Source organism: Diplotaxodon limnothrissa, linkage group LG15 (genome assembly GCF_057381915.1).
Source record: "Diplotaxodon limnothrissa isolate DT_005_m linkage group LG15, D_limnothrissa_male_GT1.1, whole genome shotgun sequence".
Classification (NCBI taxonomy): domain Eukaryota; kingdom Metazoa; phylum Chordata; class Actinopteri; order Cichliformes; family Cichlidae; genus Diplotaxodon; species Diplotaxodon limnothrissa.
Window position 1 is genome coordinate 36,403,538 of NC_140610.1, and position 17,923 is coordinate 36,421,460.

A 17,923-nucleotide genomic window follows, 5' to 3' on the forward strand; every position below is an offset into this window, starting at 1 on the left:
ACTGATGACAGTCTTTTTCCCTTTTTAGTGAGGTGGAAGACCAGAGAGGAGGGTTGGAAAAGCTGAGACCAGTGCTGACCAGACTGTGGGTTGTTGCATAAAACCCTAAATAAACTTGTGAGCATAACCAGTGTGTGTGGAGTGCATTCTACAGATACCCTATAACCTAGTCAGAATTCTGACTCCCATGGATTGATTAATTGATTCAATGACAGTAAATCAATCAAGTACAGATACTCCTGATCTCAACTCACTATGTGTATAAACCACACCCAAAGAGCCTTCAGAGGACGTCAGAGACAAGTGTGGGAAATCGAGGAAATAAAATATAAAATGACCATCGATCACCCTTGATCTGGATCCGTGCAAGAGGTTGTCTCGTGGGGTGAGGATGATCAGGAGAAAGGTGACGAATTGGCCCAAAACTACACAGGAAGAGCTTGTTAACCATCAATGCACTACACCACAATGGATTGAAATCTTACAATGCCTGCAAGTTCCCCCTTCTTAAGAAGGCACATGTACATGCCTGTTTTAAAGTTAATATCTGTGAACATCTAAATGATTCAGAGGAGGCCTGGCAGAAAGTGCAGTGCTCACATGAAACTAAAGAGAAATGCTGAGTATGACTCAAATATCACCATCCCGACAGTGAAGCACGGAGGCTGAAACATTATGCTTTGGTGCTGTTTTTCTGCTAAGGGTGCAGGACGGCTTCAGGTCATTAAGGGACCAATGGGCAGGGCCATATACCATAAAATCTTGGATGAGGACCTCCTTCCCTCTGACAAAACACTGAAGATTGGTCATGGATGGGTCTTCCAGCATGGCACCGACCCAAAACATACTGCCAGAGAAGTGGCTAAAGAAGGAGCATATTAAGGTCAGGAAGTGTCCTAGCCGGTCTCCAGACCTGAGTGGAAGGAGCTGAGGCGTCTGTGCCAAGAGGCAGCAAAAAGACCTAAAGCATTTAGAGAGTGTCCATAAAGAGGAGTGGGCCAAAACCTTTCCTGGGATGTGTCTAAACCTAAGAAAAGTTTTAGCGCTGTGCTTCCCAACAAGGGTTTCTTCACTAAGTACTAAGTTATGATTAAATACCTATTTCACTCAGTTGCATACAAAATGAAAGTACCATAAAAATGTCTTTGCAAAGTAAGCAAACTTAAACATTCACAGTGGATCAAATAATCATTTCCCCTACTGTATGTCAATGAACAAACAAGATAGTCCGTTAATGTCAAATAAAAAAAAACAGCAAAATACTTTTGCTGATTAATATATTATTGCTAAGATCCTTCATTCGGTCAGCAAGTGCTTAGGTTCTTTTGTGCTGTGATGCTGAAAAGTCTTTAGTTAAATCCATTTAAGGTAATTCTGTCTTCATGTCAAACACCAAGCCGTTCTTGTATATCAGCATGGCAAGCTCATTGTCCACTTGCTCAAGGTCCGTAATTTCTCCTTTGGAATTCCTCTGCTCCTCATCTGTAGAGCCGGGGCTCGAACAGTCGTCGCTGCATTCTTCCAAGGTACTCCTGTCGTGGTCTACGTCCTCATCAGTCCCATCGTCCCACTCATCCCTGAGAACGCGGACATCTTCTGCTTCCTCTGAGACAGACTTTCCCTCTGGATAAAGTTTGAGCAGCGTCAGCTCATCGTGCACCTCCTCTTTCTTCTCTAGGATTTCCTGTTTTATCACATTATCAGAGAACAGATTTAGTAAGTATTTGTAATTACATGGGATAAAAGGTTTTATCAGTTGTAGATATGAAAATGTGGGTTAAAGCTCATTGAAAATATTCTGTGGTCAGACAAATTAAAATTTGAAACTCTTTTTGGAAAACATCGAAGCGGTGTCCTAAAAAAGGAGGGGGACCAGTGTGCACATCTGATAAAAGGACCATCAGTGTTGAAAGGTACGTACAGGTTTTATACATACACACCCTTTGTGTACTGTTTTCACTGACGCAATGAGTTGAGCTCATTTTTGTCTCAGTTGCTTATGTTTTGTCTTTTTCAATAGGGCACATGTCACATTCGGCAAAAAAAAATTGACAATGGTCAAAACAGTGGTCCACCCATCACTGGTCATGGTACTGTGGCTGCATACTTCTCTTGCACGCAGTCGACAGTTCTGCTTTTTGGTCAAATGAAAAGTCTGTGGTTCTGCCACATTGGCTTTCAATAGATCGGTCAGAGTATTTGCTGGAAAAATATTTGGCCAAAGCATCCAGTCATTTCAGCAATGCCCACTTAGCAACCACAGACATTCAACTTTCCATCATTTGCAGTTTTACTTCTTGTTACTGTTTCCCAGACATAGTGCTTTGAGTTCTGCCCTCATAGTTATGTTTTTGACCTAGATGATCTTTTTTCTCATGCGTTTTGAGAACTTTACATGCAGTTTACCAAACTCCACATGGACTGTCTCATGCCTTTTATTCAAGAATGGCCTCCGTCCCTATGATTTCAAACTTATTCCATTTAGCAGTTACAAAGGTCAGTGGGGAATCGATTTTATAGTCTAGATCTTGAGAGCATAATATCTCATCACAGTCAGGTCTGCAGTTTCCTGGACCTCTTTGCTTGTTCTTTGTTTAAACTTCAGTAAATTATATATACAGGTGCTTGCCTTTCCAATGTATGTGCAATGATTTTCTTGGCCTGAGAACACTGTGATCAATATTAACCTCCTAAGACCCAGACTCTTCCACGGCATGCATTTTTAATTTCTCTTTGATATTTGGGGTGATTGGGACCTGATGAATGTAAAAACAAAGAATTACCAGATTTATTTTTTTTTTACCTATTTTTTGTTTCTAAGAAAAATGAGAGCCACATATGAGGATATTCGTTTAAAATTTCAATAGAACAGTAGCAGTATGATGTCCTCATAAGCGGATATCAGGCCCTTGAGACTTTTGGTCTAAATAACCCAAAATGTGATGTCCACATATGTGGATGCCGGGTCCTAGGAGGTTAAAGGCTAATTAAAGCAAACTGGATGCATCGAGCAACAATTTGGAGCAGACTTCAGAAACATGAAAAGTTCAGCCCGGCCTCACAAGAGAAAACAACAATAGCTTTTTAAGCAGGTCAAAACCTGCTGTGGTCATGTAAATGAGAACAGCTGCCTTCACAGTACCTGGGGTGGTTTGGACTAGTCATGCTGGTAACTGAGAAAACAGAAGAGGAACTTGTTGCACTTGAGAGAAATCTGCCTCAGGGCTTTCTGACAGAAAGTCCAACCAAACAGTAAAGAAAAAAGAAAACAATGAAAAATAGAAGTCAGTGAATGATGGTCCCATGGAGTGAAAGCCCCCAGACTAACAGACAGTCTATGCTAACTGGTAACACCAGTTACCAGTCTATGCTAACTGGTAACACCGTTGTTAATGGAAGCACGTGGGAAAAAATTAAACTCCAAATGCTACACTGTGTGCTTTGGTGTCATTTTGGTTTTTATCATGCATAAATTTGAGAATCTGAGAAGGAAAAGAGTTGAAACTGCAGTAAAAACTAAAAATAATGACACGTTCTGCAGAAAAACTTGGAAAGTTGCATCCTGTTTTCACTTCTTCTGTTTCTATTACAAAACTGAAGCGGGAACCATCGTTTTGGAGACTACAGCATGCAAAGCGTCCCATAAACGTGAGTATAAAATGGACCAACACATCAACCATAATGCATGGAACATTTTTGTGCATTGGTGTTGCACAGAGCTTTACAGACACCCGTCTACATGTGCTGTGCAGTGGGGGGTAAGTGTGCTTGTCTTTGTGCTTTTGCTGTTACATTTGCTTCGCCTCTCCCATGAAGAGCACAGAAGTATTAACTGATATATTTCTTTGCCGAGTACTGAAAACAATGAAAGCTCTCCAGTGCTTCGAGTGCTGCGGGAGAGTAGAAAAGCACTGTATAAAAATCAGTCCATATCCTTCTTCTCATCTTCTTCTTATCTTTTTAAATTTCTAATTTTTTTCCATGCTTGTTGTGAAATCAAAATTTCTTTCCTGTTCAAGCCCAGCTTTAAGCTAGTTTGCATTGCACCTACATGTAGTTGGGCTACACGCTTTTGGCTTTTGAGGATTGCATGCAAGCATGCCTGCTTTGGTTACTTTGGTCTTTCACTGTGTAGCCAAAGTCCTGTGCATGATGGACACACTGTAGGACTGTAAGTCCTGCACAAGGCTCACCATGAGTTCAGTACTATTATACTTTTACAACTCCACTTGACCGAAGGGCCCCTGCACTGTATTTTAATGTCTACATGGACAGAGTCTCATGCTCACCATCTGATGATGATATCTGCATCAAGTGGACCTTCACAAGTGTGTAAATTTGGAAACCATTCATCCATTTTCTTCACTGCAGCAGACTGTCACAGCATTCAGTTCACTGCAGACGCTGCAGAAATCTATCTACCAGTGTCCCCTCTCCCCTCATGAACAATACCACAAGATACTTAAATTTCTCCCCTTGTGGCAGAAACTCATTCCTAACCCAGAGTGGACCCTTTTCCAGCTGCAGCGGCTTAGCCAAGGAGTGTCACTGTGAATTCTCATCCCAGTTGCTTCACACTCAGCCTCAAACAATCCCAGTGTGAGTGAGAGGACATACCTGATTAAACCATAACAAACCACATCATCTGCAAAGAGCAGAGAAGATATCCCGAGACCACCAAAACAAACACCCTTAACCTCCCCATAAACAGAATCAGTGACATCTGGAGATGCAGACCGACCTCTCACAGTGATTATACAGGGACTGATACCCCATACTCCGACGGACCTCAAAGTGCGCAGTTGAATGCCTTCTCATTAAGATTGCAGGACAAACTCTCACACACACTCAAATATCCCTGAGAGGATGATATTTCAGTAATCAGGGATCAAAAAAGCCAAGCTCTCCACCTCCAATCCACAGAACCACCAAAACACCAACCAATTAGCAAAACTGTTTAAACCCCCAAATTTCTTTGACTATAACTACCTAAATAACCACACTGGGAACGAACATCAAATCCTTAACAGCTGCAAATCCAAGCAATGGCCTTTTACCTGAGTCTTTGATTGATGGGGGATGAAATCTGTAATAACAGGCTTTGGCACAGGAGGAAAAATCTTGACTTTGATCCTAAAGATGAAAAAAAACAGATAAACAAGAACTTCATGAGAAACTTTTACTTTCTTAGACAATTAAGAGACACGTCTGATGATCAGAAGTTACATTGACAGTGGCTGCTGACCATGTTTCACTTGTCTTTCACAAGTACTAAACAAACATACTGTATGCATATTGTAGTCTGCAGGTTTGTTTTTAAAATGGGAAAAAAAGTTTACTTACTTCTTCAAGACAACGGTGCACGTTGTTGAGAATAAAAAGAAGACAAACAGCAAGCCGAAACTCAACCACACTAATACGGGGAGGAGAGGAGAAAATTAGTAATTCTGCTAGACCATATCTGAGTTTTACAAAAAAATTAGCTCCAAGGTTTGAACTAATATAATGAGTTCATTCTTTGAAATATAAAGTTTGAACTCAACTTTATACCACAGCTCTGTGAAAAACTGTTTCACTTTATTACTTCTTGAGATATTCATGTTCAAGCGTGGAGCGTGAATATCTTGAAGGTAGCAATGACAATTTTTCAAAAACTATATATTGAAACGTATTTGATAAATGAAGCTAAAATCTCACAGCAATCATTACATATGGTAAGTTTGTACCATAAAATATTTATGCAAATCAAAGCTGGTTAGAGTTCCTAAGGAAAAAACCTTGCTAACATATATTAGCTTTACTAAAAACAAATTATTTTAACGTGAGAGTTCGCTCTGATACCATTCATTGGTTTTCCTGGCTTGGTGTTGATGATTGCTGTGGCTTCAGGCCCTTCTCCCACTTGTGTCACCCCAGCTAGGGTGATGTTATATTTGCTTCCAGCTTTCAAGTTTTCCAGGTGGTATCTAGTCTCTGAAGCTGGTATGTTGTCGCACGCTAACAGCCCCCCCCCCCCCAAAAAAAGCAGGGAAAAAAAAGACAAACAATTTCGTTATTACAGTTTGGAAATTTATGTTTCTCAATGTCAGTTAGTGTTTCCTTTTGCAGAACTTAGAAGCAGTTAGAGTTCAAAGAAGTGATTTTCACACCTTCGGGCTCATCCTGTGAACTGATTTTTACCCAGCACAGGCGGTAATGTGTCAGGAAGCCTTGTTGGTACGCAAGAGGAATCGCTTTCCAGGACAGGTCAGCAGAAATGTCTGTTTCGTCAAATGTGGCGACCTCCTGAGGTTCCTTCAGTGGTACTAAAATTTAAAAAAAGAATTAAAATAATAATCCTTTTGCAGAAGGAAACAAAATGTATTGTGCTCAGTGATTTTGATTTGCACTCGATGAGTGTGTGGTGCACGTCGTTTTTTTTTGTTCAGCTTAATGTTAACTGCCTAGAGAACTGGTCTAAACTTGGATTCAGTAATATATCGTAATTAGCATGTTAGCTTCTCACTTTAGCAAATCTTGGGAACTAAATTTTACGCATGCTAACTGGCCCACAACTCACAATTAATATGTACTTGAGCAGGTAAAGGGCACTACGGTACTTAAAGTAGCAGAACCTAGTCCAGACCAACTGAAACACCCACAGATCACAACACTGGCCCCACAGGTTGGTGCATCATTACATTTTATTACCTAATCGCCCATCAGACCACATGACCTTTACTTCAATCTTTCTGCTGCAAACTAAAGCACTGTCTCACTAATAAGTGGTTTTCTTAAGATTGCACAGCTGTTTAGTACACCTCCCTTTACCCCATTTACACTGTGTGTTAATGTTCTTACTTTCACTGCTAATCTTAGCCTTGTGTTCTACTGTTGATTGTTTATGATTTAAAGTGATATCTGATCACAGTCATCACGATAGTTTACCTTTGCTAGCTAAAACATATTAATCATTGCAGTAATTATTCTACTGAAAGGCTTTTACCTATTTGCTTAATTAAATCAGTCAATTCAATACTTAAGTGATGCTGTTGTTCAAACTGACCAAGGTCTGTATCTGCTGCCGTAATTATGATGGCTAGGAGCTGAGAGCTTGCTGAAGGTTGCAAAATTTGAGAAGAGTCCAACTTTTCAATTTTGCAATGTGAACACAAAACAATCAAAAGCCCCCTCCCTCTAAATACCTTTTCTACCCACAGCGATATAGAAAATGTATTATTATTAGTGATAATTCCTGGCGATGATGGGTGATTCCCTTTGCTTTTGAACTACGTGTCTCTGTTCTTCTTTAATCCCTAGTGTGAATAAAAATGTATCTTCCCCTCTGTTTTTGAGTACTGCACCTTGAAAGAGTTTACAGCCCAAACAACACCTGAATTCTCTACAAACGTGAGATCTTAGAAAGCCTCACTATCTGGGGCATCTCTGACGAAATGCTATATGCATGGTTTGTTGGCATTGCAGCTGAAGGTGCAGCTGCCTTGACAGGCTGATAGAGAAGAGCAGCCATTGAGTCTTTCACTGCATCAACCAGAATAATTAAAAACATTCATGTCACTGTCAAACACATTACGGAGTTGAGATATTTTTTACATAGTCATTGACTCTCAGTCTCCAAAAGTTTGCAGATTATCTCAGTAAAGTGAGCGGGGTCATCTCCCTGCCTATCCTGAGGTTTGTGGGTAATCTTTTAGTTTGCAGTCTGTCTTCAAAGAAGACTGAATCTACTGCAGCACAATATTTATTCATGCTTTTATGCTGAGAGCTTTTTGTGCTGTTGCATTTGATGCATGACTTCATTATTTCATATTAAATACTGAGATTAAATAGCAAATAGCGTTAAGATTGAAAAAAAAAATAGGATTTAATTGTGGTATTAATGTTGTGTTTGAATAAATCACCGACGCCTGAAGAGGTCATTTTGAGCTGGAGAATGACGGGCGTATTCATTTAATGAAAACGTTTTATCATTCTTACAAGTCGTGCCCATCTAACGGCCACCTGGGGGCTTTCTGTGTGCCGTTTGCATGCTCACACTGTGTGGGTACTTAGGCGTGCGTTAGGTTAACTAGTGTGTAATCGGTGCAAACTGATTGTCTGTTTCTTGGTCCAGCGATATACTGGCGACCTGAGTAGGGTGTACCCTGCGCCCAGCCCTAACAACCCTCAACTGGCTAAGAAAATAAACTGATGGATGAATGAATGGAAAAATATTGCAATATTTTTGCTGTTCACTGATGTTTAAGGTCGGACATGTGTAGCTGAAAACAAGCTGTGTTTTTCACAAATCCTGCCGTGACTGAGTAATTTTATTCATGAATCCCCCTTTCAGCAGTCATCTTTGAATATTTTTTTCTTTCTGAGATGTTTATCTTTTTGTCGGTATTGGTTTGACCATTTTATCTCACCACATGACAGAGAAATATCACACAGTAAAAAATGTGCCAGCCGGCCTCGCTCTCCCCTTTAGTTAATCTATACGTGCATGCATGTGCTCTTTAATGTGGTTGACTTGTTGCAGTCCTCCTAGCTGGTAGGGAAAGTCTGTAGAAACCTTGCACATGTATGCTTTCATGAAAGCACTTACCACCTTCTTTTTGATAAAAGAAGCACATTTTAACTGTCTGTGGTCTCCCATGTTGACATCTGTGTTCAAAGTAGAGGTAACGGATGTAGTCCTTCAGGTCTGTAACAGAAACACAAAGGCTGCTTTGGTCTACGGTGTTTTTAATGCCATCATTTTGAAAACAAGGTGGCATAAACATAAGATGAATGAGAGTACAATCTTAATCGTTTCATGAACAAAGGGAACAAACTTAAACATACTTAATAGACAACTTACTCTTTCTAACTTCTTTTTTCTTCTTTTTACCCATCTTTCCTGTTAAGGTTATCACATTTTTTGGCACTGGACTTGCATCTTGAAGCTCGTACCACTCAAGACAAGTTCTCCTGTTTATTTCTTTATAAGCCAAAGTTTTGTTGCAAGCTGCCAGAGAGAAATTCAGCTTTGTGGTCTACTTGAACATAAATATACACAATATTGATATCTATGCATTTTACACGCCTACCTTCTAAATCTGATGCAGGTTCAGCTGGTACTTGCAGGATTGCCGGAGGAGACACGCTCACATCATTTTTGGCAATAACAGAGATGTTGGCAGCCGAGTACGACACAAATGTGTAAATAGTATGGTCGTTGTGATATACGGTCTTGGTGCAAATACACTGCGAAGAATTCGATGTCACATTTCTCACTGCTGCTCCTACTGGCATTGGCTGAAGAACAAGAGGGCGCTTTGTTGAGACAAATGCAGCTTGACCGACTAGACAAGAAAATACTGTATTCAACTGTTTCAACACTGTCCAGGGAGTAGTGGATGAAAATGAAAATGTAAAAAAAAAAGTGGTAGAAACTGATGGATGAAGTGCCGTTTACAGCCAAGTATTTTCACAAATTCAGTTCCATCCACCGCTCCTGCTCTTTTTGGGGCGATCGTGGCTCAAGAGTTGGGAGTTCGCCTTGTAATCGGAAGGTTGCCGGTTCGAGCCCCGGCTTGGACAGCTTTGGTCATTGTGTCCTTAGGCGAGACACTTCACCCGTTGCCTACTGGTGGTGCCAGTGTCCGGCAGCCTCGCCTCTGTCAGTGCACCCCAGGGTGGTTACAATGTAGCTTGCCATCACATGTGTGTGAATGGGTGAATGACTGGGCGTGTAAAGCGCTTTGGGGTCCATAGGGACTAGTAAAGCGCTATATAAATACAGACCATTTATCGTGAGTTGACTTACCATCCACGTTAGTGTCACCTTTCGAGTGCCATTGAAATGTGTTATTGTCATGGTAACATTAGGCTCATGTACAAGTTCTGTAATGAAAACAAAAAAGACTTTTTTGAGATGCATGAATTTACCATCCTATAAGAAGAATGCTAGAGTGGACTGAACAGGGCAGAAGTTACTTGGCATCATTGCTCTGTTTTATGACACAATTTTAAAAAAGAAAGCTATGAGACAGATGGCCTCACATTCCTGACTACAGTACGTTGGTATACACGGAAGTTTATGGTTGACTCAATGAGTGCAAGACGGCAAGGCCCTGTGGTTTCTGAACAAGCCCAAATCATCGCCCTCCCACCGCCGTGCTCGACAGTTGATGTGTTGTTTTTGGTTTTCACCATATGTGTTGCTGTGCATTAGAGGCAAACATCTGTGCCATGCTGTCTGTACTTCTGGTACTCCAGAAGTCTTGTGGTTTGTGATGCAACTTGATGCAACTTTCAAAACCCAAGTTGTGCTGCCCTGTTTTTTTTGAACCTGTAGAAGATGCTTACTGTAGCTGCCTCCACCAGTGTATGAATGCGAGAGTGAATGAATAGTGGCATTGTAAAGCGCTTTGGGTGCCTTGAAAAGCGCTATATAAATCCAATCTATTATTATTATTATTATTATTATTATTATTATTACTCCTGGTAGCACTTCAAAACAAGCCATACTTGTCTAGTCTTTTTCTACTTGTACTGTCATGGACTTTAACATTTAATATGCTGACTGAGGGCTATGTTTTTTGACGATTTCTGGGACGTTCACTGGGAAGACTGTGGCAAACACTGGCTGTTGATCTGAGATTACATTTACCAACTTTTGTTTTTTTAGACCTGTTAAGGTCAGAATGATTATTTTTATATCCTGAAACCATCAATTTGAAAGAGGATGTAGTTTTTTTTTCTCCATGCGATAAAAGGCAAACATTTCAATTGCATCCTGTGCAGCATCATTAAATTGTAGTGTAAATATGCATTTCATTCACATTGAGATTCACATTTTCTTTTAAAATCATCACTTCGGTTGTGTATATAACACTAGCTCACCTGCAGGAACCACAACCTGAGACCAGGCACTCCACAGTGGTTTCTTGACCATAGTGGATCGGTGTCTGATCTGAACCTGGTACGCTGAACTCTTCCGAAGGTTTACAACAAAGACCTGGTCTGTTCAGATTGAAGAAAAAGAGAGTTTAGCTCATTCAACTAAGTTTCACTTGGCTAAATGTTGTCCAGAAATACTTGTCGCTGTGCTCATAAATGCATTACTTTGTCCTTAAACAGATGACTGTCTCTGTGGGGGATTTTTAGGGTCTAGGAGGGCTTCACACACACACTAACAGGTGTTACAAAGGTAAACAAATGCCTCACTTGCAATCTTCAGACATTTTAACTCCTATAAGACATATTTGTACTCACGCTGATCTTTATTGTTGTTAATGGTGGTACTTATTATTCTCTGTAACAGCAAATGAAATTAGGTTAAATAATGATTTGTTTAAAAAAGGCCAAAAATTTACATCTGGTGACAAAACACTGACTCACTTTTCCCCACGGTTCTGTGGGGTGCTCGTCTCGTCTGAACCAAACTTCTGCTACAGCTGGATACTTCTCTGTAGCTATCCAGCTCAAGCTGAGGTTGTTTTTCAACCAGGATGCTGAAATATTTTGTGGTGCTTCATATTTTACTGTTGAATGAAAGCGAAACTTTGCTTAATACACATTTCAACTGCAAAGCAAGATTAAAATGTGGGCTGTGTCAGTTTGGTGAATCAAAATGGATAATCGTGTAATTAAAAAAAGGGTGTCCATTACCTATGTCCTGGAGTATGACAGACGTCTTTGGTGATTTGCATGTGGAGTTTCCTATGTGAGCTTCCACCCAAATCATAACGCTGCGCGACTGAATGAGTTGTTCCTCAACAACATTATGGAAAGTTTCCTTAATGTTCCCAAATTTTGTCTCACTACATAGAAAAACATAAAAGCATTACTGCCCCGGGAGCAGCGGAGAAAGAAACACTTAAACTCAGCATTAAACTCGTGAGTACATTAACCCTTTCTCGTCCAGTTTCACTCGTTTGTTTTCCATTGTCTGTTTTCATAGCTTCTTATTTTAGAAAGTACACCTCTTTACATTCTTGCTTGAACTTAAATGATATGATTGACACCTGTATCACCTGTATCTCTCAGGTAAATATGACTTTAATAGTCAGTTCATTGAGGTTTGCAGGCATGTTTATGCGCAGCTCTCTTAAGGTCCCTGAGGTTGAATTGAAAACCCTTAACTCCCTTCAGTCATTCTGTTGGAGATCTGCTGCTGTGCTTGAGATCATTGTCCTGTCGCATGACACAGTTCAGCCAGGCTTTAGCTGTCAGACAGATGGCCTCACATTTGACCAGAGATGGGCAGTTACAAGTAATGCGTTACTGTAATCTGATTACTTTTTTCAAGAAACAAGTAAGTAAGGGATTACTATTGCAAAAAATTAATTCGATTACTGTTACTTTCCTGTAAGCACACTGCATTACTAAAATGTGATTTTGTTTGTGAGAGTGTCTCATGACACTGACGTACGAGTGTGCGACATCTGTGGTAGATTAACAATGGATAATATGGAGTGCGCGAGAGAGAACGACCATGCGCCGTTTAAAACTTGGAAGTATGACGTGACTTTGAGTTTGATTCTGTAAAAAGTGACAAAAACATTAGCGTCTGCTGTACACTCTGCATGGGAAGAAAACTCCTTCCCATGCAGCATAAAAACCCTAACTTCAAATCTGAACAAGCACCTAGCACGCTGTCATTGGAATGTGAAATTCCCAGAGAAACCCCCGGTATTCTGGGAATCCATCCTACCTCAAAAACCATCCTACTGGTTGTTTCTGTGCGTGTGCTGCGCATGCGCACAATACAAAATTAAGTGGCAAGCCGTCTTATCTTTGTGAGTATGAGCTACAAGTATACTTGGAGGGGTGAAATTAAGTGCCAAACCGTCTCGCCTTTATGAATATGAGCTAGAAGCATACTCTGATTGGTAGTTAATTTATGTGGCAAACCGTCCTACATACTTAAATTTTTGCTGGAATTATTGTGTGACAGCAGAAATGTGCATATACTATGTACGGTAGGACGGTTTGCCAAAGTAAGATGTTTTGTCAGAAAACCGGATCCCTCCACTGACACGACTGCTGCAGCACCAAATGTCCACCGGCCCCACTCCTGCTAAAACAGGTGAAAATAGATTTAGGAGTGACATGACTCAGTGCCCATGACTTTTTGATTTTATTTAATTTTTGCTGTGTTTTACTTGCATCTTTACTTGTAAACACAAAAAATGATTTTATTTTATATGATGGAATATGCAGAAAATAGGTTTAAATGTTAAAGAATTTATTCAAGTCAAAGACTGTTGCATATCATTTAATTTTTGCTTGATTCAATGTGCATAAAGTTAAAAGATTAAAACTAATAAAACGAGTTCTAAAAAGAGACTTTTTCATTTGATTCAATTTTATATGATGGATTATGCAGAAAAAATAGAATTGGGCTTAAGTGTCTATTGCTTTATTGTGTATTCAGGTTGTGTATCATGTTGTTTAAAAGTAATTAAGTAATAAAGTAACTAATTACTTTTAAAAATAAGTAATCAGTGAAGTAATAGGATTACTTTCTTGGAGAAGTAATCAGTAATTGGTAACTAATTACTATTTTCACATAACTTGACCAACACTGCACTTGACTCTAGGATACTTTGGTAAACCGAGGAGTTTGTGGTCAATTGCCAGGTGTCCAGGCCCTATGGCTGCAAAACAAGTGCAAGTCATCATCAGTCCTGCACTGGGCTCTACAGCTCGTTTGGTTTTCAGGTGGCACATTATGACCAAACAACTCTACTTTGGTGTGGTCTGTCCAAAGAACATGGTCACAGAAGTCTTGTGGTTTGTTGCAGCTTTGAAAGCCTAAGCTTTGCTGAACCTGGTACGCTAAACCCTTCCGAAGAGCCACAACAATGACCTGGTCTGTTCAAAATGAAAGAGTGTTTAGTACGTGGCTAAATATTGTGTGTTCATTACTGTGTAAAGTATCTCTGATCATCAGACATTTTTTGTTGCTGTGCTCATTAATGCGTTATTTTGTTCTTAAACAGTTGACTAGGTCTCGACAGTCTCTGTGGGGAATTTTTAGGGTCATGGACAGCTTTAAACAGGTGGTACACATTATAAGTTATAAGCTTCCATAAGTAAATGCCTCACTTGCAATCATCTTCACACATTTTAACTTCTAGTTTCAGAACAAACGATAATTTAGCTCACCTGGTGACCTGGTCACCCTGGTGACCCTTCCAAACAAGCGACACCTGCATACATTTCTAACGCGGGACAACTTGTGTGCAGTTTCTCAAAGCATTGCATGGACTGACCTTGGAGGGAATTTGTTGGGACGTTCACGCCTAAAAGACTAGTGTGTATCAATACCACTAGATCACCAAAATGCTGAAATGTTGGATTTTGCAGAGGTGCTCGCACATGCTAATGATCAGTTAATCGAGGGCATTTATTATAGGGTACTAGCTACCCTCTTATTTCCAATGGAAGCAGAAAGTATTTGGTATTTAACAGGACTGTGAAAACCTTCTCTTTCACATGACAGTATCCCCTCTCTATGCTAATCCTGAAATCTGGTATTCTTCCAGTTTCAAAGCCATTCATCAGGTTTTTCTCTTTTTCATAACTCTGATCATGAAAAGACTTAATCGGTCATGTAGGCTCTCCTTCCATTTTAGTAGAAGTAACTGTTCTTGACGATCTATCAATATGTAGTTTGGCAGTGCAGTTTCACTCATGATGACAGAACAATGCAGACACACAAAATTTCCTATGTTGCAAAAGTGCTTTTGTGCATTTTTTTTCTAATCTGAGGCGTAAAATAAAAGTTGCATAATACTTCTATTCCTCTCACATCCGCACACTTGCTTGTTCTGAGGTGAATGCAAATGGGAGCGCAAACTGTGCTACTAACGTTAAACGTCTCAGCTGCCAGCAGTGCACACCTCTTTGTTTTTTTGGTTGCAAGAGTGAAGGCATGAGTCTCCCAGGGTAACTGTTTTTCATTGTTGCTGTTGCAGTTTGCGCATGATGCACAGAAGCCAAGCAATGCACTGCAAGTATTTAAGTCACTAATAAAGTGTCAATGGAAAATTGTACTTAAGTAGTCAGTATAAGCTTTTAATGATATAAGTTTACATGTGATAGAATACTGCATGATGACCTTTTTATGACTTAGACTGTTGTCGACTACAAGACTTGTTTTGCTTTATAAATTCTTTCCCACAGCGATAATAGCTGAACAAGCAATTTCACTGGAGAGCTGGACACTTTTATCTGCGCTCCCTAACAAGAAGAGGGGCCGCGTCCTTCAGAATCACACACACATACACTTGCATACGCACATACTTTCCTCTGTCTATGAGCAGACGTAGTCACTGTTGTATTATTTTTGTATATAAATAAAGACAAGTGCAAGAACAGAGCGCACATCACAGGGCCCCCACTCTGGTGTGAGCACTCTGTGACCACCCTTGCAAGTAAAAACTGCAGCGTGTGTCTTTCTACTCTCTGACTCTCAGCTGAAGACGTGTCTTTTAGAATAAATCTCTTGACATAAAGTAAAATGTAAAAACTGAATACAGGTGTTTCTAATGTTTGCAGTCATGAAAACACCAGCTAACAGTGTGTAAACACAGGCTGTCAGACTTAAAATGACAGAATAAGTTTACTATATTTAAAATGCGCTCATCATAAAATAGAAGCTGAATCTGTGACCTTAAATTGTTTTCTCTGGGCTTCGCTGTTGTGGAAATAAAAAATGAAAAACAAAGAGGACATAGCACTGACATGACCTCATTTGCTTTATTTTGATTACATGTTATGAAAGCTGCCCTACATAGCTGACCTAAACTGTTTGAAGGAGTACAGCCTCTCAGATCATAAATTCATTTTGTTCCAGTGTCACGTGAAAATCTCACGATTTCTGGGCTGGCTGAAACCCTCACGGTTTCTCACATTCTAACATAACACCTCTGGCTTGCAGCACAGTCGCAGGTGTTGCAGAGTGGTATCAAGATCCCACCTATCCCCTGGCTTTCACTATGAAACATCAAACGACCCAACCAGTTGTTCACTGTAAGAAGCTGGATGTCCAGAAAGCAAATGTCAGAAATATACAAGATTGTGGCAACTGGGCTTCATGGGCCCATTTTTAAAAGAATGTCACACAAAGGTTTACAGTTTATGTGTAGAATCAAGTATTTTTCACAGACTGAACATCTTTATGGACACATCAGTAACAAAGAGCTGAAACTGAGCAATACTCACTTAAAGTAAAGCTCAAACGTCATGTCGCTTTGAGTCGTGTTCATGCTCCACTCGCACGTGTAAACAGTAGCTTCAGCTTTTCGTCTGAAGCACTGAGGACTCGAGGGAGCCTCGCATGCAAAACCTAAGAAGAAACATATTTGAAAATGATGTAAACTGATGTCATCGGGTGGACCTTTGATTTGTCTGGGTTATCTTTGCCACGTTACCCCACACATCACTTTAGAGAAAACAGCTTCAAATGTCCCATTTCAAGCTGGAATTTTCTTGTACTATTTACATTTTTTTGAAATACACCTGTAAGTGAACACTTTCTTTCACTCTTCTCACTGTTTTGTTGTCCTACATCTAACGTCTAAATCATTATTTGTCACTTTACCTCACCTTTACAAGTGCAAAATTCACACTTACATTCTATTTGAATGAGTTAATTTGTCAAATACATTTTAAACCTAAAAGCCAACACTTCAGAAACGCTGCACACTGCGGATGTGAACTGCAAAGTGTGGAAACCACACACTGCTGATAAGATAACCAAAATTTTGTGGCTGATGTTTTTACTAAATTGTGCTATCACTTTCATGCATGTAATTAGCATTCTTGAAGGTGATTTGATATAATCAGAATGACGTTAATCTCAAATCCAAAGCACAAAGCCACTTAAATGAAGGTAAACTTTTTAAGGTCATCAAAGAAGAAAGGTTTTCATAGTTGTATCTACCTTTGCTGAGAGTCGTGAGGAACATAAACATAACGTATCCATGTAGTGAGCTCCTGTTCTTAAAAAGTTCCATGAGGTATCGTGGAAAGTCTAGAAAGGTGATCGTTCTACAGTTTGCGAGAGTCCATGTAGATAACCTGCCTTCACTTGTATTTCTCCGAAATGTCACAGAATGTCTCGGCTTGTTTCACTTCATATGAAGAGCAACAAAACCACAAGCGTCAGGGGTGGGGGAAGGTTGTGCTCGTCACAATGGCAGTCATACACAAAATACTGTATACTGTATGACTCACTGAAATCATTTGTTGATTTTTACATTTTTTATTTTCCTGCCACCGTTTTCTGCTGTCTCCAGACTGCACATCAAAGAAAAACTAGTGGAAAGTCTAGAAACTAGAGCAACTGATTCACCACACCTACATTCAGTGTCTTGAATCAGGTGAGAGGGAACCTTTCTGAATTTTACGTGTGAGGTCTAAACCCACGTCGACGTGTAGAAGTGTGCAGTCATTAAAACCTCCTTATATCTAACGCTATCTAACCTCCCTGCTGTGTGTCTGTGTTTGTGTGTGTGTGAGACTTTTGAATCTTTAAAAACAAGCTCCAGACAAACAACTTCCTGTCTGTTTCCTAAAAATAGTGCAGGCTTTTGCACAGGTGTAAACGGTGCATCTATTTTATTTGAAAAAGCAAAATAAATTTGATAAAGACTGAAAGATTTCCTTTGAAAGGAGCGTGTGACACCGTCACCTTAACTGTACATGTATGTGCGTTAATAATAAAATTAAAATGTAAAGTTTCACTTTGTGAATCGTGTAGTTGCACCTATACTGTAACAGTATAAGAAGCTGAATCGTTTCATTTACAGTCAGCAAAGCAACAGATTTCCACTCAAATTAAAAATATCATACGGTAAAGTCCAAGGATTAGAAATATGTCTATAAATAAAGATTTAATAATAATATTAAAGATTGGTGAAGACGATGACATACTGAGTGATAT

General features: G+C 39.8%; 1 protein-coding gene across 1 annotated transcript; it reads right to left on the reverse strand.

Annotated features, from left to right (window-relative positions):
* Positions 1-1,363: 1,363 nt before the first annotated feature.
* Positions 1,364-17,018, reverse strand: il12rb1 (interleukin 12 receptor subunit beta 1). The gene is made up of 15 exons (XM_085373260.1): positions 16,922-17,018; positions 16,201-16,324; positions 11,638-11,789; positions 11,368-11,510; positions 11,242-11,281; positions 10,870-10,989; positions 9,791-9,867; positions 9,072-9,279; positions 8,843-8,989; positions 8,588-8,686; positions 6,150-6,305; positions 5,842-5,997; positions 5,344-5,413; positions 5,058-5,133; positions 1,364-1,684 (listed from the first exon to the last, which is right to left on the reverse strand). The coding sequence occupies exons 1-15, from the start codon at positions 16,992-16,994 to the stop codon at positions 1,364-1,366; spliced, it is 1,962 nt and encodes a 653-aa protein (XP_085229386.1). The 5' UTR covers positions 16,995-17,018.
* Between the last annotated feature and the right edge of the window lie 905 nt (positions 17,019-17,923).

What these genes read in the sequence shown, in the direction of transcription:
- il12rb1 (XM_085373260.1), bottom strand. Translation starts at nt 16,994, where the DNA reads ATGGAACTTTTTAAGAACAGGAGCTCACTACATGGATACGTTATGTTT. An exon ending in CCTCACGACTCTCAGCAAAG is followed by an intron (nt 16,325 to 16,921) that starts GTAGATACAACT and finishes GTTTCTTCTTAG; the next exon opens with GTTTTGCATGCGAGGCTCCC. An exon ending in TGTCATACTCCAGGACATAG is followed by an intron (nt 11,511 to 11,637) that starts GTAATGGACACC and finishes TTCATTCAACAG; the next exon opens with TAAAATATGAAGCACCACAA.